Source organism: Leguminivora glycinivorella, chromosome 5 (genome assembly GCF_023078275.1).
Source record: "Leguminivora glycinivorella isolate SPB_JAAS2020 chromosome 5, LegGlyc_1.1, whole genome shotgun sequence".
Lineage (NCBI taxonomy): Eukaryota > Metazoa > Arthropoda > Insecta > Lepidoptera > Tortricidae > Leguminivora > Leguminivora glycinivorella.
Genome location: NC_062975.1, coordinates 23,141,743 through 23,164,739, shown reverse-complemented (window position 1 = coordinate 23,164,739; position 22,997 = coordinate 23,141,743). Strand labels below are relative to the sequence as shown.

The following is a 22,997-nucleotide window of genomic DNA, read 5'->3' as shown; positions in this document are numbered from 1 at the left end:
ACATTTAAAATAATGCAAACATTTGCATCTCCTACAGCCATCTATCGGGACATCGGTTCAATCGCTTCTACACACCATGTGTAGATGTAGATCCATATCCACTGAGGCCTAATCCCATGTGTCGAGTTGTTTTGACTTTAAAACTATGTAGGTAAAACTTAATCAATTTAAATTCCTATCTAGCTGGTTAACTTTGTACAAACTTTTAGTATTCGCAGATTTTCATTCATTACGGGAAATAACCCAAAACAACCGACCCTGGTGGCAAACATCTTCAAACTTTGACCATTTGCACCTTATATAAATGGAAGGGATCAAGCCTGTTAATTGATATTATTAGGAAGTTTTGATAAAATTATATAGGCTTAGGAAGATATCCCGTGTTCGGATTTGTAACAAGATTTCCTGTTGTTGATTTAGTTGGATTAGTTAATGGAGATGATGGCCATGATGTCACAACTTATATGAATGTGCGATTTTCTCCAAAATTAACGGAGAAAAAAAAAAAATATTTCTGCATTACAACTTTTACCGAAACGGTTTTAAGAAATATTAGAATTTGAAAAGTTTAGCTATTTTCATATCTACAAGATAATAAAATAAAAATATTTATTGATTCCTTAATCTACAGAAGAAATAAGTTACTCTTTGAACATTTAAGGCACTAGATAATATTTTTTTCAGTACAGATGGTGTTTTTTTTACGCACTAGTGCGAGAAGTGGTTCATTATATGGCAGGTCGAAACTTCGGAGGTCGATCTGTACTGAAAAACGTCGTTCGATACACGTGCGAAAAGGGAAGTCGTAACTCGTGTCGATTTAAAACACTCCCTTCGGTCGTGTTTTAATTTATCGCCACTCGTTTCGAACTTCCTCTTTTTCGCACTTGTATCGAAATGTAATATTTTAGTACAGTTGACAGATGGAGCTTTTTTTACGCACTAGTGCGAGAAGTGGTCCATTATATGTCAGGTCGAAACTTCAGAGGGCCATCTGTATTGATAAACGTCGTACGAAAAACAAATACGTAACTCTTGTCGATTTTAAACACTTCTTTCGGTCGCATTTTAATTTATCGTTACTCCTTTACCAGTTGTGTGGTGAAATAGTGCATTACGATACAAGTGCGAAAAAGAGGGTTCTCTTGATTCTTTGAAAACAGATGAGACACACAGAAAATCAGGACAACATTTGTATGGAGAAGCGGTCTCCTTTCCTCTTAAGACGATACCAGGAGCGAAAATGCTAAAATGAAAAAGAGCCTCCCTTTTAATTTGGGAATTCGAGTTTAATATAGTGGTATTAACTAGATTTATCGAAAAAAATGTCCATTAAGAACAATTTAGTTAAAGATATTGCGAAACAATGTTTAAAATCGAGGTTCCGCTATCGACTGTTTCCCCCTTCAAAACTTAATCAATGGCAACGAAATTTGAGAATCTGAATAACAATGTCAATGAAATTATCTGTGTCGGATCGTTTAGGTTTTTTGGATAATTGTCGCCAATTTTGAATGCCACACCTTTTTTTGCGCCATAATCAATAAAGCCGTTTTTGGAAATGTTTGATGGGCTCTAGCGTCTTTAAAAATAAGAATATAAAAAAATCACACACACACAGATAAAAATATTAATAATCTGTGTTGAAAAAATCATTGCTCTATCTTCAAAAACTAGGGGAGGAAATAGTCGAGAGCGTTTGTATGGAGAATTGACCCCTCCTGTATCGTCTTAATGTATCACTCTCTTGTATTTACGAGAATGTTGAAATGTTTTGAAGTGCCCGTCACTCCGCGCAGCTATTTTTGGAGACTGAGAAAAATGTTAGATTTGACGTAGGAAATTAGATCCCTCTTTTGTATCATGTCAGTGAATTGCGAAGACACGATTGCGAAAAACATCGTGTGTGAAACATAATTACACGTGTTTTGTAAAGCAACAGTCTAGTCTAATCGTTTATTTTTATTTGACAAAAAAAGTTTATGTAGGTCCTCCATGGCGGCCATTTAATTAATGATACCGTTTGGATTGTCAGCCGGCCGAATACGGGCCGGTTACGTCAATCAAATTTCAAATTTGATTAATTATAACAAAACAAAAATTTTGAAAAAACACGGAGAAACTAAAAAGCAAAAAATAATAAACCTTTGAATTCAGATTTCTTATCGGATTGCAATAGTCTAAACATCCAAATTATATAGATAAGATAAAGATAAAATATCGTTTATTCAAGTAGGATTTTACAACCTCTTTCGAATCGTCAAATTACATTAAAATAAATTAAAAAATAAATAACAAATTTACAGAAACAATATAACTTAACAACAAACCTATGAAATTTGCTTCTAACATATTATAAATATTATCATTCATTATTCATTCATTAAGTTTTAGTTATAGAAGGCCATGCATTTTTGTCATTGATGTATTCTTGAAATATAAACAAATCAATTATTTTTGTAGTCGGTACCAGCCCTGTTGCTCGCCTTGATATTGCCTGTTTGCCCCACCCAACCATACTCAGGCTGGCCCCGACTCAAAAAATAATTGATTTGTTTATAATTTGGATGTTTAGATTATTGCAATCCGATAAGAAATCTGAATTCAAAGGTTTATTATTTTTTGCTTTTTAGTTTCTCCGTGTTTTCTAACGCGCTTACTTTTGAAGGCGGTTTTATTTTTTAATTTTTATTAAGCAGAAACGTCTGCTAACGATTCTAAACATTTTTATATTAAAGGAAAAAATCATAAATAATAATAATATAAAAATGGTTTTATTTTTTGTTAAAAAGTTTATTTATTTATTGATTTTTAGTGGTTCCTATTGATATTATAAGTATCAGTCCGAATATGCGTACAGTAGTGAAAGAATTATCCTTTAACTCTTAACCATTGAGGAGTTAACCTTCCATCATTAGCTCAGCCACATAAACACATTTTTTTTGTAGTATTTATCGTTTATGTCTTGTTTTGTATTTTGTAGTTTCACAGTGCCTTAGCACAGTATAATAAAGAGTACTACCGTACAGTATGGCCACTCCCGCTCCCCGCTGAAAGTGCCGCCCTCCCCCTCTCGGTTACCTCACAGTTACCACCTGTCAAAAACGCGAACAGCCAACCTGTCATATTTCACTCATACAAGCATAGTACGCGTTCACCAACACGAACTTAGACTGTGTGCTAGGAGCGCGCCTCTTTCATATATTTGATCGCCAGTGTCCGAGGTGTGGCCTTAGTGTAAACTGTAATGCTGTGTTACTTTTTTGATTAAATAAATAAAATTATTACCATCAGGAGAAAATACTGGTGTACCTTTGAAAAATACACTAAAAACATTACATGTGCCTGTTACATTTGAAGAGTTCTCTCGATTTCTCCAAGATTCCATCATCAGACCCTGACTTGGTGGCAATGGGACCATCTCGGGGTTATACCCGTTCGAATAAAAAAAATTTTTGGAAATCGGTTTACGCATCTCGGAGATATCGAGTATCATACATACAAAAAAAAAAAAAAAAAAAAAAAAAACATTCAGTCGAATTGAGAACCTCCTCCTTTTTGAAGTCGGTTAATGACTGAGAAATCAGTCTAACACTCGAAGAGACGAATTAAGTAGTTCTCGAGATATTTAATAATGTGACAGACAGACACGGACAGTGTCGCACCATAAGGGTTCCTATTGTACCTTTTTGGTATGGAACCCTAAAACAGACCTTCTTTATGAATATAAGGTAAATTCGCTTCATTCAGTGACACGCCTATCTGCAACTACGACGATCTCGCGGAAGTAGTCGGACGGGCCTAGTCGCCCCACTTCACGCACACCAAGTGAAGCACTGCACGGGAGTAACTTTAAGGCTTCACCACGAGAAGCACGGCACTGATTACACGAACGGTTCACGGACTGACGCCAGTACACTGAGAGAAAATACAACCAGTTTTCATGTTCGTTCAACAAGTTTTTTGGTTAAAATAGCGCCTACGTGCTCTTTGGTTCAAACAACAAGCTACTTGTCATTTGATTTTATAAAAACAACCTGATACATATTGTTTTAAACATACGTTTGGCTGATTCAAACGGATAAACCGCAACAAGTCGAACTTGTTAAATTCACAATGCAAATTTCTCTCAGTGTACGGATATTTGGAAGAAATGCGATTCAGAAGTCTACCAAAAGCGAACTTATTTAAAAAAAAAACCGGCCAAGAGCGTGTCGGGCCACGCTCAGTGTAGGGTTCCGTAGTTTTTCGTATTTTTCTCAAAAACTACTGAACCTATCAAGTTCAAAACAATTTTCCTAGAAAGTCTTTACAAAGTTCTACTTTGGTGATTTTTTTCATATTTTTTAAACATATGGTTCAAAAGTTAGAGGGGGGGGGGACGCACTTTTTTTTCCTTTAAGAGCGATTATTTCCGAAACTATTAATATTATCAAAAAATTATTTTAGTAAACCCTTATTCGTTTTTAAATACCTATCCAACAATATATCACACGTTGGGGTTGGAATGAAAAAAAATATCAGCCCCCACTTTGCATGTAGGGGGGGTACCCTAATAAAACATTTTTTCCCATTTTTTATTTTTGCACTTTGTTGGCGTGATTGATATACATATTGGTACCAAATTTCAGCTTTCTAGTGCTTACGGTTACTGAGATTATCCGCGGACGGACGGACGGACGGACGGACGGACGGACGGACGGACGGACGGACGGACGGACGGACGGACGGACGGACGGACGGACGGACGGACGGACGGACGGACGGACGGACGGACAGACAGACATGGCGAAACTATAAGGGTTCCTAGTTGACTACGGAACCCTAAAAATTGGTTAAATAGGGAAACACACTCGTTCACTCTCTCGGAGCCCCGATCGATCTGCCTGAAAAACAAAATTCCTCAGAATCTCGAATCCTCGCAAAAAATTTAAATTCAAAATCATCCTAAATACTCTTAAATTTATATTCAGCCAGAAACATTATTAAAATCCTACCAGCCAGCTATGACGTTCAAAACTTAACACTTGATAAAAAAAATGATATACGTGCCATCTAACGGTAGTCACCTGAATCAACAACAGCCAAAAGTCCATACACAATACGAACCGGCTAAGTACACACCGAAGTAGTTCCAGAAAATGACAGATGTAGCGACACTAAAAATACGAGAAAAATTGTAGCGTCATGCTACAACATATATTAGGTAAGCAGAATCACAAAAATGCCAATATATTTATTATCGACGTAATTTATTTTCGCCTACCTCGCTCCGTATTACCGTAATTTCCCATTATGATTAGGCCGCGTTTACACGCTTGGCTGGTAATAATAAGCTTTATAAATCCCTTTTATCCGTTAATATGAAAGGGAACGAATTTCCGTACAAAGGCTGTCTTCGATTATTACGAGTACAAGAGCTTTGATTTTTTCAACATGTAACATGTCAGAAACTTGCTTCCATGTTTCATCATATGCAAGCATAATAATTATATTTTTTGTTTAGTTGATTAAATTCCTGTTTCGGTCTCACGATAATTAAAATTTTGTTTGTCTCAAGTAGATCATATTTTAGAAATACGAGATGGAGAGCTTGGAGATTTATAGTGAACCAAAATATTTAGATGCTTATTTGTAGCCCAATTTGAGTCTTGTTTCAAAGTCATAAAGGTTTTGCAGTAGGGATTTTAAGAAATGCTGCCTGGTCAAATTCAAATCAACAGGAAGATGTGTCAAATTTCAAACTGTACAATTAAATGATACTAGCCAATAAAAACAAATTTAAGCCATATTGAACCATATTACAAAGAGCGTTGATTGAGACAATTTTTAAAGCATGTGCAAATGGAAAAAAGTCTAGTGAGCCAATCCTGTGTCCAAACATGTGGAAAAAAACTTAGTTCGGCCACGCCCTATGAGTAGATCAAATTGGACCTTATTCTGATCAGGAAATAAAACATGTTTTATTTAAATATTGTATGAAATTATGAATTTCAGCGTTGGTTAAGAAATACCAATCAGGAGTGAGGAAGTGAGAGCTAGTGGGGATTTCAGAGTCTTGGAAGGGATGTTTGAAATGGGATGCAAGGCATTGCATGGGATTGATTCATTGGCATTGGGGGATTAGAGAGCCTTCCGCTCGACCGTCAGACTGGTTCTATTTAGGTTTATTTGGGTAAATCTAGATTACCTATATTATGCCCTAGCCTAGATTTTGCTAGTATTTCATGATACTGGTATGGTTTGGGTTGGAGGATAATATAGAGTATTGTGTTAATAAACGTATATTTCAGTGTTTAATTGGTGTAAATTTAAGTGTCTTAATTGTTATTGTTTTGGAGCTCGATCACTGCTAGTATTATAAAGTGTACTAGTAGAGTTTAGAGTTGTAGAACAATAGTGTTGCTAAAGTTTTAAAGTTTGGTTAGATTTGTGAGTGTTTCTTATTAGTTAAAGAGTTAATTGTGTTTTAATGTGTGAAATGTTTTAGCTTGGATTGCTTTAGTGGTATTTTACGCTAGAATAATCTTTGTTGAAGGATTTCATATATTACTTAGTTCCGTTAGTTAAATAATAACTTTTGTAAATAATTATTGAGATAGATTATTTTAGTAGGATGAACTGGTCTGATATTTTGCAGTTCTTTGGAGGGATAGGGCGGGTAACCTAACGGTGTTCAACTATAGCCCTAGTCAACCAAGGGACATTTCTTGGGTTATTTTAGTAGAGTCCAAGTGAGCTCTTGGCAGTTTCCTGCGTTTATTAAGACAGGATTTTGCTCCTGGAATCTGGACGATTTGAGTTGTTATCTAAACTTCTTAAATTTGCCAGGTTCTTGTCCAACTTTCCTATTTTACTTTACCCGTCTGGCTGACTTCTTGCTGTCCCAATCCCTAGTGTGAGAACCAGCCCACGTGAAGAAATAGGGTGTCAGGTCAAAGGGTTATTCTTCGCCCGTCTTAGTTAGCTTTAGCTAGAGATTTTCCATTGCACTTTCGGAAAATCACGCGAGTAAATTAAATGTGCGATCCGGATCGCTAGTTTGCTAATATGTCGGTAGAGTAGATGGTTAGTTTAGCTGTTAGGGCTAGGATTTTGTTTGGTATAGGAAATATTAGAATTAAAATTGTTTTCTCCTTTCAAGTCTTTATTCATTTTCTAGAAAGTTCAATTATACATTAACACGGGATTTGGTTACTTAATATGTTAGACTTTAACTGTGTGAGTGAATTTATAAATAAATAAATAAATAAATGTTGTACATTTGTACATAGATTGTATGAGTCCTACGGTAGGCTCAGGAAGGCTTACATTTAATGATATTCAATTATTGATTTGGGATTAGTAGGGCTTATAGGAATTTATATTAACTATGTTTATTTATGACAAATGACAATCTCGACATATACATTTATGACCTTATATATATTTTTGGTCCCTTGTATACCTACTGGTAGTAAATAAATATATTGTGGGAATAATAAAATTAAATAGCTCACAATATAATGTAAGATTGTAAATTCATTTTGTTTTTAAAATAAAAATGATTATTTTTAATTAGCTTGTCCCTCAGCAGTTTGTCTGTCTATTCTGTTATCTATGAGCCTGTGATTTTTACATAATGGCTTTCAAATATAAAGTCATATTATTCCAAATACCTATCATAAATGATTTGTCTAGACTGGATCGAGGCAGAAAGTTGCAAGATCGTGGTTTATTTTGGTCCGAAAGGTGATACAAAATGACTACATTAACAGTTTGGATAATATTATTTTGATAAATACCTACAAAAAACAATGATGTACAAAATTACAGAATTCTGGAGAATTAGAGTGGTCAGATACACTGCTCTACTACCAGTATTTGATATTTAAATTGTCCCTTTGAAAATCCTCTCTATGGTGATGAAAGTGTCACAACATAATGGCTCGGGCAAATGAAAGTAGTCCTGTCATTATGAAAAGATGTCCCTTCAGGACCACAAAATAGTTCCTTCAGAACTGGGGCAGGGGTCTGACCCGTAACTGGATGATGGCCATGGACTGTCGCGGAGGCGGAGCGACATCTATAACCCCAAAAATAAAATATTTAAAATGTATTATATTTACTATTGGTTTTCTATTTCTAATAATATAGTGACATTTTAGATTAATTACTGACAAACATTAGTTATTTTAATTTTGACATAATTTTATTATGTTCATTTGTTTATTTGTGTTTTATTTAACTAAAACAATCTAATTATATTTGATTAAACTCCATCTTTTAATTACAACTTATTATTCACTCTGATTTTTGTTGTGGACTTAATCCATCTATTTTGGTTATTGACATTTTAGGGTTATTTTATTAGGCGTAATAGGGCATTACTGTTTCATAATATGCGAAAAGGACTGGTTACTATTTACGGCTACAAATTGGGTTCTACATAGACACTAAACGATCACTAGGTCAAAATACTGATCCAATTTAAGATATTAACTTAATTGATTGATTTCGTTTCATGGTAATTAATTTTATTTAATACAATTTAGAGTTTTAATTTTTGTATGGTTATATAGGTTAGCTAAATAGGTAATTGATGTTAGTTAGGTATTTATAGGGTAGGAATATTACATTTGGTGTGCGTGACCAGGATGTATATATATATATATTTTGTTTACTGTCGTGACTCGGGATGTACATAATAGTGCAATTGGCGCTAGCGTTACCACGATGTACATAATAGTATATTTGACGCCAGCGTGACTAAGATAAATAGATTTTGATTAAAGTGGTTAGTTTTATATAAATCTTAGATTTCATTTACATTGGTATTCATTATTTATAATTCCTTCATTTTGGTTTTTATAGTGTTGAGTTACATATCTTGTATTGGATCAAAGCTGTTGTTATAGTTGATTCGTGTAGTGGATTGATTATAGCAACACAATTGTTGTTGTGAAGACGGATAGCATATTATGAAATAGGTACTTAATTTTATTATTGTAAATTTTATTCATACGTTTATTTAGTAGGTATACCGTCAATTGTAATTCATTCATACTCATATTGTAATTTGTATCAGATATTGTTCAAGTTTAAGTAAAGTTTCCTACATGGGGAGGCGTACATAGAATTGTTTTAAATAGTTTATTACGTTACATTCATACATAGAAGTGTTTTTAATAGTTAATTACATTTCGTTCGTACATAAAAGTGTTTTAAATAGTTTATTACGTTATGGACGTACTTACATTGAAGCGGTTTAAATAGGATACTACGCGACGTACATTTTAGTATGTTTGCGTGTGAAATTATCATTTTGAAGTAGTCTAAAATGAAAGTTACCATTCTGAATTGTTATTTATGGCATCTTTGTTGGCGTCACTTAAATTCTTGAGAACACTTATAGTTCGACTAGACGTGTTACAATCTTAAGTCCCTTTGTTTTTGTAATCTAACAAAAAGTTGTCGCGCCAACCACTTGACCATTTGTCGACGATAGAACAAGTGTTATAAATGGTTTTTGCATAAAAACGTAAGCGTTTGTTAGTTAGCTTGATTATTTTCGATTAGGGAATATTATTTTTTATGTTTTATAGTTGTTCTTACATGTTTAAATTTCGTTATACCTATTGATTACTTTGTAGATACTCAATATATAACTAAATTCAGTATGTTATTTTGGACAGCGGGATACCAATTTTTAATATAGTATTTTTTAGGGTTCCGTGGCCAACTGGGAGCCCTTATGGTTTCGCCATGTCTGTCTGTCCGTCTGTCTGTCCGTCTGTCTGTTCGTCCGTCCGTCCGTCCGTCCGTCCGTCCGTCCGTCCGTCCGTCCGTCCGTCCGTCCGCGGATGATCTCGGTGACCGTGGGCACTGGAGGGCTGAAGTTTGGTGCCGGTGTGTATGTCAATCACGCCGACAAGGTGGCCGGTTTTTTTTATATACTACGTCTGTGGCAAGCAAGCATACGGTCCGCCTGTTTTATGTTGAAATCAGAAAATAATTGTAATAATAGTTGCAGTTATAGTAATAATAGTAGTTGCGTTTAGTTTAAACGAACGTTTTAATTCAGTTTGTGAAGTAAAGATAAACGGGAAGGTTATATTTAATTGATTAGTAACACTTTGTGTTTCATGTAAAGAAGTAAATATGCTCGGATTCATAATTTACAGTACCTAAAGATATAAAACAATTGAAAACATTATAGGCTCATGAACTTTTATCGACGGTTTATACTTAGTTGTAGGAAATATAATTATATGATAAACATACTTATATTATTTGAATTATTAACAAAAAAAAAAAAGAATTTTGGAATTAGGGTAGTATTCAACAGCAGGCATTTTACGAAGTAAAAGTTAAATTTATTAACGTAATACAATTACATAACGCTGACTTTAGTAAAGAATTTTATTTGCAAATCGTAAGCACTACCATAGTTTTAGTAGGGGTTTTATACCAATTAGACGATCAGGGAAGAAATTACATTTTTTATTGAAAGGTTTTCATAGCTAAGCATTGTGTGACAGTTTTGATAATTATATATTATATTTCAAGCTAGATAATTCACAAGAAAATGTCAACTATTTTTCAGAAGTTTTAAGAATAGATTTATTGAGCAGATACATAAAGTAATGTCACCAAGTCATGTACAAAGTTTTAAGTACCTATATTAGAGATTGGTTCTATTAGAAAAGCACTACACCATTTTAGTAAAACGAGTTATCCTTGCGTGTCATGACTGTCAGTTAGTAAAAAACGATGTCGTTAAAAAAAATAAAAATAGGATCTTGGCAATCTATAATTAGGTACTCAAAATATTGAAAATATGGTAATAGCAGATTTATAGGATCGTTGATTACTGGTTAATTTGGTATTAGCGGTACAGAATTCGTTTAATAAATTCGTTAAATTTTATAAATTAAGGAAAGCTACTGTTTTGAATTAGAGGTTCATAATTGCGACCATAAAACATTTACGATTTATCTATATAGATTTTGTTTCTTAAAATCATATATACTTTTGTAAACGTCCTTTGCTATTTGAGGTAGTTAAAATGCTATTGTTTTGTGTAAGGTCCTTTGCTTATGTGGGTTATACATAATATATTAACGTTTATTTTTATTTGAGAAAGTTATTCAAGAATTCTATATTCATTAGTGTGAATTAACTGTTTTGGAGGGGTTGTGAGGCGGCTTCATTCTATCTTTAAATTCAATTATATTTTAAGTTATTAAGATATAATATATCAAAAATAAATACACATATTCATAACTGAGTTTTAATGCTAATACATAATTAGTAATGAATTTATTATATAGATTATATAGCAGCATATTATTTCTTCAACACGTAGATTTTTTAAATTTCTATTATATTTAAAATCAGTATTTTAAAAATAATAGTATTCAAATTAGACAAAACACATTTCTAATTTAAAAAAAAACTGTTTTAAAATTTAAAAATAATAATTTAAACGAAAAAATAAATTTCTCTGAATTTTTAAACTATATTTAGCTATTTCTTATTTTACAAAGGTTTATTGCTATTGAACTGGGCTCTCTATATTTTTTTTTCTTTCTCCTTCTTCTTGATTTTAAATAGATCATTTTGGGGAACATTTTCCATTAGATATATAAAAAAAAATAGTTTTTTTTAGTATATCTCTTTTATAAATATATTCGGTATATGTTTGCTAATTGTAGATTTTCTTAAAAATGAAATAATTGTACCTAATTTTTATTTTAGTTTCAATTCTTTAAAGGGAAAAGTTTTGGTACATTTTCGGGGATGTGTGAAAATGAGAATGTAGATGAATGAATGAGATGGTTGTCAGAAAACAAGTTAAATTGCATGAAAAAAAAATGTTTTTATTTATGCAGGGCCCTGAAAAAAATAACAAAACTAAACAACGATATTTCTTTTGATATTCTGACCGGAACACACACACACATACACAAAAGAGGTAATACGGTAGTTTGGAGTTAGGTTAGGCTCGCTAAAAAAAAAAAAAGCATATTAGCAGGTTTAAGCTGCCGCCGTGTTATCTCTATACTACACACAACATCAGAACAGGAAACACTACACACCCATCAGTAACGAGATGTTTAGTACTCTCTCATATGGAAAAGCATAATCACGAAGTGAGCTTCGTATTTGCTTTTAATATTGGATATTTAGTAATTTAGCTCGTTTCGAAAGATTCGATTTGCAATCTAGTTGTGCTTTTTTATTGGTTAGTACTATTTGTTTAGTGATTGTATAACAAACAGTATATTTATCAGTTTATTTGTCATTTCATTTGGAAATCAAAAGTTTAAGCATAGCATAACTTAAACTTTTATAATTGACATCCCGTTATTGATGAACATGCTCCAGACTAGGAAAGGCTTTTTGGGGAAATAAGTCATCAGATACGGTGTTGGAATTAAATCTTTTAAAGATAGTAACCCCTCGAGTGGCATAGAATGCTCCTTGGTAAAAGGTTCAATTTTGTCTTAAAAAGAGATACCGTTTGATTCCTTTCTTGGTCGCTAAAATATAGACTCAAGTCGGAAACTCTCGTATGTATCAGTCGGATCGGTAGAAGGGTAGGCCATTGGCATACACAGCACAACTTCTATTCTTTTGTTGAGGCAAAATTAACTGGCTGCATTTTTAATTGTTTATTTCTAACATAAATGGCCCTGTAAACTTATTCCTTCAGAAATGTTCATTCTTCAGTTTGGTATAAACACACACTACACACACACAGCCGCAACAAAAAAAAAAGGCTTACACGAAGGGAAGAATGTTAAAAGAGATTTTTATTAATAGTTTTACTTGCAGTAATTTATCATTTTTGTTTAGCATTTTGTATACTTTTGTTCGAAAATTTACTTCTGCAAATATATATCCTTAATATATTTAAGCTACAGTAAATTTTGGGAGGCGATTGTAACATGTCAGAAACTTGCTTCCATGTTTCATCATATGCAAGCATAATAATTATATTTTTTGTTTAGTTGATTAAATTCCTGTTTCGGTCTCACGATAATTAAAATTTTGTTTAGTCTCAAGTAAATCATATTTTAGAAATACGAGATGGAGAGCTTGGAGATTTATAGTGAACCAAAATATTTAGATGCTTATTTGTAGCCCAATTTGAGTCTTGTTTCAAAGTCATAAAGGTTTTGCAGTAGGGATTTTAAGAAATGCTGCCTGGTCAAATTCAAATCAACAGGAAGATGTGTCAAATTTCAAACTGTACAATTAAATGATACTAGCCAATAAAAACAAATTTAAGCCATATTGAACCATATTACAAAGAGCGTTGATTGAGACAATTTTTAAAGCATGTGCAAATGGAAAAAAGTCTAGTGAGCCAATCCTGTGTCCAAACATGTGGAAAAAAACTTAGTTCGGCCACGCCCTATGAGTAGATCAAATTGGACCTTATTCTGATCAGGAAATAAAACATGTTTTATTTAAATATTGTATGAAATTATGAATTTCAGCGTTGGTTAAGAAATACCAATCAGGAGTGAGGAAGTGGGAGCTAGTGGGGATTTGAGAATCTTGGAAGGGATGTTTGAAATGGGATGCAAGGCATTGCATGGGATTCATTCATTGGCATTCGGGGATTAGAGAGCCTTCCGCTCGACCGTCAGACTGGTTCTATTTAGGTTTATTTGGGTAAATCTAGATTACCTATATTATGCCCTAGCCTAGATTTTGCTAGTATTTCATGATACTGGTATGGTTTGGGTTGGAGGATAATATAGAGTATTTGTGTTAATAAGCGTATATTTCAGTGTTTAATTGGTGTAAATTTAAGTGTCTTAATTGTTATTGTTTTGGAGCTCGATCACTGCTAGTATTATAAAGTGTACTAGTAGAGTTTAGAGTTGTAGAACAATAGTGTTGCTATAGTTTTAAAGTTTGGTTAGATTTGTGAGTGATTCTTATTAGTTAAAGAGTTAATTGTGTTTTAATGTGTGAAATGTTTTAGCTTGGATTGCTTTAGTGGTATTTTACGCTAGAATAATCTTTGTTGAAGGATTTCATATATTACTTAGTTTGTTAGTTAATGAATTATTTTCTGTAAATAATTATTGGGGTAGATTATTTTAGTAGGATGAACTGGTCTGATATTTTGCAGTTCTTTGGAGGGATAGGGCGGGTAACCTAACGGTGTTCAACTATAGCCCTAGTCAACCAAGGGACATTTCTTGGGTTATTTTAGTAGAGTCCAAGTGAGCTCTTGGCAGTTTCCTGCGTTTATTAAGACAGGATTTTGCTCCTGGAATCTGGACGATTTGAGTTGTTATCTAAACTTCTTAAATTTGCCAGGTTCTTGTCCAACTTTCCTATTTTACTTTACCCGTCTGGCTGACTTCTTGCTGTCCCAATCCCTAGTGTGAGAACCAGCCCACGTGAAGAAATAGGGTGTCAGGTCAAAGGGTTATTCTTCGCCCGTCTTAGTTAGCTTTAGCTAGAGATTTTCCATTGCACTTTCGGAAAATCACGCGAGTAAATTAAATGTGCGATCCGGATCGCTAGTTTGCTAATATGTCGGTAGAGTAGATGGTTAGTTTAGCTGTTAGGGCTAGGATTTTGTTTGGTATAGGAAATATTAGAATTAAAATTGTTTTCTCCTTTCAAGTCTTTATTCATTTTCTAGAAAGTTCAATTATACATTAACACGGGATTTGGTTACTTAATATGTTAGACTTTAACTGTGTGAGTGAATTTATAAATAAATAAATAAATAAATGTTGTACATTTGTACATAGATTGTATGAGTCCTACGGTAGGCTCAGAAAGGCTTACATTTAATGATATTCAATTATTGATTTGGGATTAGTAGGGCTTATAGGAATTTATATTAACTATGTTTATTTATGACAAATGACAAACTCGACATATACATTTATGACTTTATATATATTTTTGGTCCCTTGTATACCTACTGGTAGTAAATAAATATATTGTGGGAATAATAAAATTAAATAGCTCACAATATAATGTAAGATTGTAAATTCATTTTGTTTTTAAAATAAAAATGATTATTTTTAATTAGCTTGTCCCTCAGCAGTTTGTCTGTCTATTCTGTTATCTATGAGCCTGTGATTTTTACATAATGGCTTTCAAATATAAAGTCATATTATTCCAAATACCTATCATAAATGATTTGTCTAGACTGGATCGAGGCAGAAAGTTGCAAGATCGTGGTTTATTTTGGTCCGAAAGGTGATACAAAATGACTACATTAACAGTTTGGATAATATTATTTTGATAAATACCTACAAAAAACAATGATGTACAAAGTTACAGAATTCTGGAGAATTGGAGTGGTCAGATACACTGCTCTACTACCAGCATTTGATATTTTAAATTGTCCCTTTGAAAGTCCTCTCTATAGTGATGAAAGTGTCACAACATAATGGCTCGGACAAATGAAAGTAGTCCTGTCATTATGAAAAGATGTCCCTTCAGGACCACAAAATAGTTCCTTCAGAACTGGGGCAGGGGTCTGACCCGTAACTGGATGATGGCCATGGACTGTCGCGGAGGCGGAGCGACATCTATAACCCCAAAAATAAAATATTTAAAATGTATTATATTTACTATTGGTTTTCTATTTCTAATAATATAGTGACATTTTAGATTAATTACTGACAAACATTAGTTATTTTAATTTTGACATAATTTTATTATGTTCATTTGTTTATTTGTGTTTTATTTAACTAAAACAATCTAATTATATTTGATTAAACTCCATCTTTTAATTACAACTTATTATTCACTCTGATTTTTGTTGTGGACTTAATCCATCTATTTTGGTTATTGACATTTTAGGGTTATTTTATTAGGCGTAATAGGGCATTACTGTTTCATAATATGCGAAAAGGACTGGTTACTATTTACGGCTACAACATTGGGTTCTACATAGACACTAAACGATCACTAGGTCAAAATACTGATCCAATTTAAGATATTAACTTAATTGATTGATTTCGTTTCATGGTAATTAATTTTATTTAATAAATTTTAGAGTTTCAATTTTTGTATGGTTATATAGGTTAACTAAATAGGTAATTGATGTTAGTTAGGTATTTATAGGGTAGGAATATTACAAACACCTTACATCAACGTCCTTGCGTTATCCTGGCATTTGCCACGGCTCATGGGAGCCTGGGGTCCGCTTTATCAACTAATCCTAAAATTTGGCGTAGGCACTAGTTTTTACGAAAGCGACTGCCATCTGACCTTCCAACCTGAAGGGTAACTAGGCGTTATTGGAATTAGTCCGGTTTCCTCACGATGTTTTCCTTTACCGAAAAGCACATAAGTGTTTTTCGGAACTTGCCGGAGTTCGAACCCGCGACCTCTGGATTGAAAGTCACACGCTCTTACAGCTAGGCCACTAGCGCTAATTATTATCGACCCAAAATTTTTCTCCTGCCATATTTTCACCTGAGTTGAACACTAAACTAGTCCGACACAGATTATTTCATTGTTATTCAGATTCTCAAATTTCGTTCCGACTGATTAAGTTTTGAAGGAGGAAACAGTCGAGAGCGGAACCTCGATTTTAAACATTTTTTCGCAATATCTTTTAACTGACTTGTTCATAATGGACAAATTGGACAATTTTTTTTCGATAAATCTAGTTAATAACACTAGTGTATTAAACTTTTCATTTTAGCATTTTCGCTCCTAAGTAAGTTATCTAAAATTCGCTATTGAAGTATGACGTCTTTAACAATAAACAGAATATTTAAATACTCCTCCGGCTTTTGTCAACCCACAAAAGTTTTGGTTTGAATGTTTTAAGTTCAGTAAGCTAGTTTTCAAAGAATCCTTAATGCCTTACACTTGGTCGGCTAAGTTTGAAATTAGCCTATTGTATTTTGAATGATAAATATAACATTAAAAGTAATCTAAATATACAGGGTGTAAACCTAATACGGGCGAACCTCTTAACGGTGGTGAGTATAGGACATAAAAAATGGAATTAGTTAACTTTTACTTAAAATTGAAATATTTTTTTTATCCATACAAATTAATTCGGCCCGCAACGTAATGCAAACACACTCGCGTTAAACGCTCGTTGACAGTTGTCATTGCTGCTGGGAAATTTTTCAAAAATTAATTATGGGCTGAAAATTAAGAGTAACTCAAAAACACCTTGTAATTAATGATAACAATATTGAATTATATGCCTGGTTTCATTTATCGCCCTTATTAGGTTTACGCGCTGTATATAACCAAACCACAAAATTAAAATTTTGAAAAACCGACCACGACATAGTAGACCGATTTTCATAAAACATGGCTAAGAACACTACCGACGAATTCAGCTTTCAGACAAAAAAAACTAAATCGAAATCGGTTAATCCGATCGGGAGCTACAATGCCACAGACAGACACACACACACACACACACACACAGACAGACAGACAGACAGACAGACGGACGGACGGACGGACGGACGGACGGACGGACGGACGGACGGACGGACGGACGGACGGACGGACGGACGGACGGACGGACGGACGGACGGACGGACGGACGGACGGACGGACGGACGGACGGACGGATAGACAGACACGTCAAACTTATAACACCCCGTCGTTTTTGCGTCGTGGGTTAAAAAGAAGAAACTGACTGACTGTCTGACATGCAAAGATAAAACCGCTGATTTTAGAGATTCCAAATTTGGCACATAGTAGATTCCTTATAAGGTGTAGATGAGCACTAAGAAAGGATTTTCCAAAGTTCTCTTTCTATGGGGGTGAAAGGGGGGTTCAAAGTTTGAATAAATATATTACTTTTAATACGTGGGCGAGGCCGCGGGAAAAAGCTAGTTAATGATAAGTAGTGACATCAATCAAGATCAAGTGCGGGTAGTTCGAAAAACTCGCGCGGCTAGAAGACGTTGATGCAATTCCTCGCCAGTCTACCCGTGACCACGAACATGTGATGTTCGAAACGTCGGGCCAAATATAAACGTAAGTCCGTGTGTATGTGAAAATCGAAAAGACTAAACGAATTTTCATGTGGTTTTCACTTATGAATAGAGTGATTCTTGAGAATGTTTTGGGTTATAATTTGTTAAGATTTTGCATGATTTATTTTAAATATGACGATATTTTAATTGAATATGAATATGCTGCTCAAACCGTTTGAGCTAGATATTTTAAAACAAATTTATGGCGAAATTGTCTTTTTCCCACAGATCTAAAAAAATTGGGATGGCATATATTTATCTTTTAAGGAGAACTTATTATAAACATTTTTATGCTTTACCACCCGTGCTCTACCTATTACTAACTACCTCTATATACTAAAAAAATACAAAATCATACCCCAGGTGCCGTAGCCGAATGGCATTTCTGCGACGCCAAATGAAAAAGAAACGCTGCGAAAGGTAGTCTGGCTCTGTCTCGCTAATACGCAAGAGCGATACAGATAAATATCTACCAGCGTTTCGTTTCGTGAGCGTTGTGCCATTCGGCTACGTTGCAATGCTGTAAAACCATAAAAAAGGGCTCTCGAAACGAGCAACTAAATTAAAAAATCCTATTTTTTAAGCAAACTTAAAACTCTTTTACATCGGATAGACAAACTGCAAAAACATTTTGTTTGAGTGCTCAGAGTAATTAAATTAAAATTTCTTAAAAATAAAACTTAAAACGAGATGCACTTAGCTAGTAGAGATCGGTGGTTAATACAAAATGCATTATCATCATCCTCTTTGCGTTATCCCGGCATTTGCCACGGCTCATGGGAGCCTGGGATCCGCTTCGACAACTAATCCCAAGAGTTGGCGTAGGCACTTTTACGAAACTGTTCCGGTAACCCCGCCAACAAGGCGGCGAGGTGGCATGTGGGGGGGTTTTTAGTGGGTATACCGTGGCCTCATTAGCCAATACGGGAGTCCCACATAACCACTAGGGTCCCCCTCGCACCCTAGTGGTATGCGGAACGCATTTTCCCCCCTAAACAAAAAAAAGGCACTTTTACGAAAGCGACTGCCATCTGACCTTCCAACCCGAAGGGTAATAACTGGCCTTATTGGGAATTAGTCCGGTTGCGGTCCGGCAACTTTGACATCCACCCGCCTTCTTCAGTTTTCCGTGATCATGATGCATACAACTGCGTCGAAATATCAGGAGCTTGACAAAAACTAAAAAGGTAATCACGACAATGCCTGGTTCTCCTCTTTGAATGATAAACGCATGAGGCGTCACGAGCAGGCCTCTAACCCCCGCCCATCTGGGGGAGCATACACATGCCGTGTGTGCGGACGAGGGATCCTCTCTCGAATTGGGCTATACAGCCACGAACTCAAGTGTCGTAAGGATGCTGCTTAAATCATCTGTCATAGATGCAAAGGCCTATTATAATCACGGTCTTTATCCCGGTCAAATATAATCTAAATATATAAAAGAAGAAACTGACTAGACAGATATATCAACGCACAGCCGAAACCACTAATCCTAGAGATTCACAATTTGGCACATAGGTTCCTTATAAGGTGTAGAGGAGCACTAAGAAAGGATTTTCCAAAATTCACCTCTAACGGGGTAAAATGGGAGTCCAAAGTTTGTATGGGAAAACAAGATTAGATTAGTACGCGGGTGAAGCCGCGGGAAAAAACTTAGTTCTAGATAAACGTACTTACCGGCGATAGCGAGTTGCATGATAAAGTAGTTCATCCTACTCTTCCTGGCGTTGGTGCAGAGAAGTGCAGCGATGACTGACGCGTTGAGCAGCACTATGGATATGAACAGCACCCACATTACTGTGAACTGCGCCACCTGGGGACAATGAAAGGCGTTACAAATTATGTGGCTTTACAGAAATACTTATAGGCTGATGATATGATAGGTAATAAATACCGAATGATTCGCATTTTGGCCGAATATATCGACCAAACTGTTCGTTTGAAACGCACAGCACTTGGCAAGATTAAATTCGGCAATAAGCGGCTGAGTAACAAATATGGACATTTTGCCTATGTATCCTGTGGACGCCTGTCCTCAGCCGAAAGTTTACCTACAGTTTAACACGTGTCATCCCAAACCCATAGAAATAAAGTTTAATTATTTATCAACATGTCTTATCAACTGCCAAAATTAGAAAGCCTCTCAATCCCGATAGCCTATCTATATCCTACGTTTATCGACTAAGTGTCCATTACTCGATTAAACCTTTCATGGCTTATGGCGGTGACGCTTTTCGGCTAGGTGTGTCAATTTTACGTAGTGGAGTAAAAGTAAGGTACCCTGGACATAATTCAATAACTCGTCCTTTTTGATATTTTATTGGGTATTATTATTAAGCATCAAATAGTAATTATGTACATAGATTAAAAAAAAGACGATCGTATTCATATCTTATAAAAATCATGAGATAAAGTACATTATCCCACTTTTCGCTAACAGCAAAATAGTTAACCGAAAACTTTGTTAGATTAACTTTGTGGTGCACTCAGATGCGATCAGTTATTAGCGATATTACACAGAAAATAAATCTGATTGTGTACTTTTTTTACCGTTTTCATTTAATGTGAATATCTAGGTAGGTAAAAATGGTGACCATGATATATAGATCAATTTGCATTGTATTGAGTATATATAGACATTTAGCACCGATCTTAAACATATATTTTTAACGCTTAAATAAACATGAATTTCTCAGTAGGTATAAATTGTAACTGAGATTTTTTTGCTTAAGACCAGGTTTTTGTGTACTATAATCATGATTTTATCAAAATTAATACTGTGAAGGTCGCGCTTAAGAAACTGTAAATGTCAGTAATTTAAAAGGGTGCAAAGTTGTCGTAGAGCGGCTGTCGCGGGGCGGGGGGAGCGCGCGGGGCGCGGGCCTGGGAGAGCGCGCCGCGCACCGGCCGCGTCACCGCGGCGGATCGGTTAATAGGTTAGGGACGTAAGGTACCGGCCACACCAGAGCGTCGCGTGTCTCGGGGCGCGCAACGGACGTCCGCGCCACGCCACCTGAGTGTAATTCAAAAATCGTCTCCTCAGTACATTTTGTATAGGAAGGACGTAAGACGCGCCCCAGGCGGCGTGGCGGCGGCGTGGCGCGCGCCGCGCCGCCTGGGGGCGCGTCTTACGTCTAAAATAAACACAACGGACGTGGCGTGGCGCGGGCGTGGCGAGGACGAGGCGCGGACGCAATCTAAATTACACACAAGAGGTGAAAACACGGCTCGATGCGTCATTATACAGGCTGATTTCGTTGCGGAAACGTCTTCCTCGTCCGATGATGAAGATGCGTTTGCCTTGCTGCAAATTCTCAATATGCAGAGGCACAGGAGATATTGGGTTCACCCTATGCGAAAATTATCCGAACATTACAGATATTTCGAAACCATGGAAAAGTTGCATGAATATCCGGATCTTTTTCGTACAGTTTATAAAATGTCAAATAAAAATGCAAATAATAAACCTTTGAATTCAGATTTCTTATCCCTCATGCCTGTTTGCCCCACCCAACCATACCCAGGCTGGCTCCGACTCCAAAAATAATTGATTTGTTTATAATTTGGATGTTTAGATTATTGCAATACGATAAGAAATCTGAATTCAAAGGTTTATTATTTTTTGCGTTTTAGTTTCTCCGTGTTTTGTAACGCGCTTATTTTTGAAGGCGGTTTTATATTAAAGAAAAATTTATTTATTTATTGATTTTAGTGGTTCCTATTGATATTATATACGTACAGTAGTGAAAGAATTATCCTTTAACTCCTAACCATTGAGGAGTTGACCTTCCATCATCAGCTCAGCGACATTAAAATTTTTACCATCAATCGTAAATATTGGTGTACCTATTAAAAATACACTAAAAACATTACATGTGCCTATAACATTTGAAGAGTTCCCTCGATTTCTCCAAGATCCCATCATCAGACCCCGACTTGGTGCCAATAGGACCATCTCGGGGTTATACCCGTTCGATTAAAAAAAATAATTTGAAAATCGGTCCATGATTCTCGGAGATATCGAGTAACATACATACAAAAAAACCGGCCAAGAGCGTGTCGGTCCACGCTCAGTGTAGGGTTCCGTAGTTTTCCGTATTTTTCTCAAAACAATTTTCCTAGAAAGTCTTTATAAAGTTCTACTTTTTTGATCTTTTTTCATATTTTTTTAAACATAAGGTTCAAAATATAGAGGGGGGGGACGCACTTTTTTTCCTTTAGGAGCGATTATTTCCGAAAATATTAATATGATCAAAAACCGGCCAAGAGCGTGTCGGGCCACGCTCAGTGTAGGGTTCCGTAGTTTTCAGTATTTTTCTCAAAAACTACTGAACCTATCAAGTTCAAAACAATTTTCCTAGAAAGTCTTTATAAAGTTCTACTTTTGTGATTTTTTTCATATTTTTTAAACATATGCTTCAAAAGTTAGAGGGGGGACGCACTTTTTTTTCTTTAGGAGCGATTATTTCCGAAAATATTAATATTATCAAAAAACGATCTTAGTAAACCCTTATTCATTTTTAAATACCTATCCAACAATATATCACATGTTGGGGTTAGAATGAAAAAAAATATCAGCCTCCACTTTACATGTAGGGGGGGTACCCTAATAAAACATTTTTTTCCATTTTTTATTTTTGCACTTTATTGGCGTGATTGATATACATATTGGTACCAAATTTCAGCTTTCTAGTGCTAACGGTTACTGAGATTATCCGCGGACGGACGGACGGACGGACAGACAGACATGGCGAAACTATAAGGGTTCCTAGTTGACTACGGAACCCTAAAAACGATCTTAGTAAAAGTAAACCCTTATTCATTTTTAAATACCTATCCAACAATATATCATACGTTGGGGTTGGAATGAAAAAAAAAATCAGCCCCCACTTTACATGTAGGGGGGGTGGTACCCTAATAAAACATTTTTTCCATTTTTTATTTTTGCACTTTGTTGGCGTGATTGATACATTGGTACCAAATTTCAGCTTTCTAGTGCTTACGGTTACT

At 35.1% G+C, this 22,997-nt stretch overlaps 1 protein-coding gene across 1 annotated transcript in view; it reads right to left on the bottom strand.

Annotated features, from left to right (window-relative positions):
• LOC125226163 (cardioacceleratory peptide receptor-like) overlaps positions 1-22,997 on the bottom strand; it is a 233,801-nt gene that overhangs the window by 60,175 nt on the left and 150,629 nt on the right. Inside the window, 1 exon segment of the mRNA XM_048130067.1 lies at positions 19,665-19,800. Within this exon segment, the coding sequence (XP_047986024.1) occupies positions 19,665-19,800 (136 nt within the window).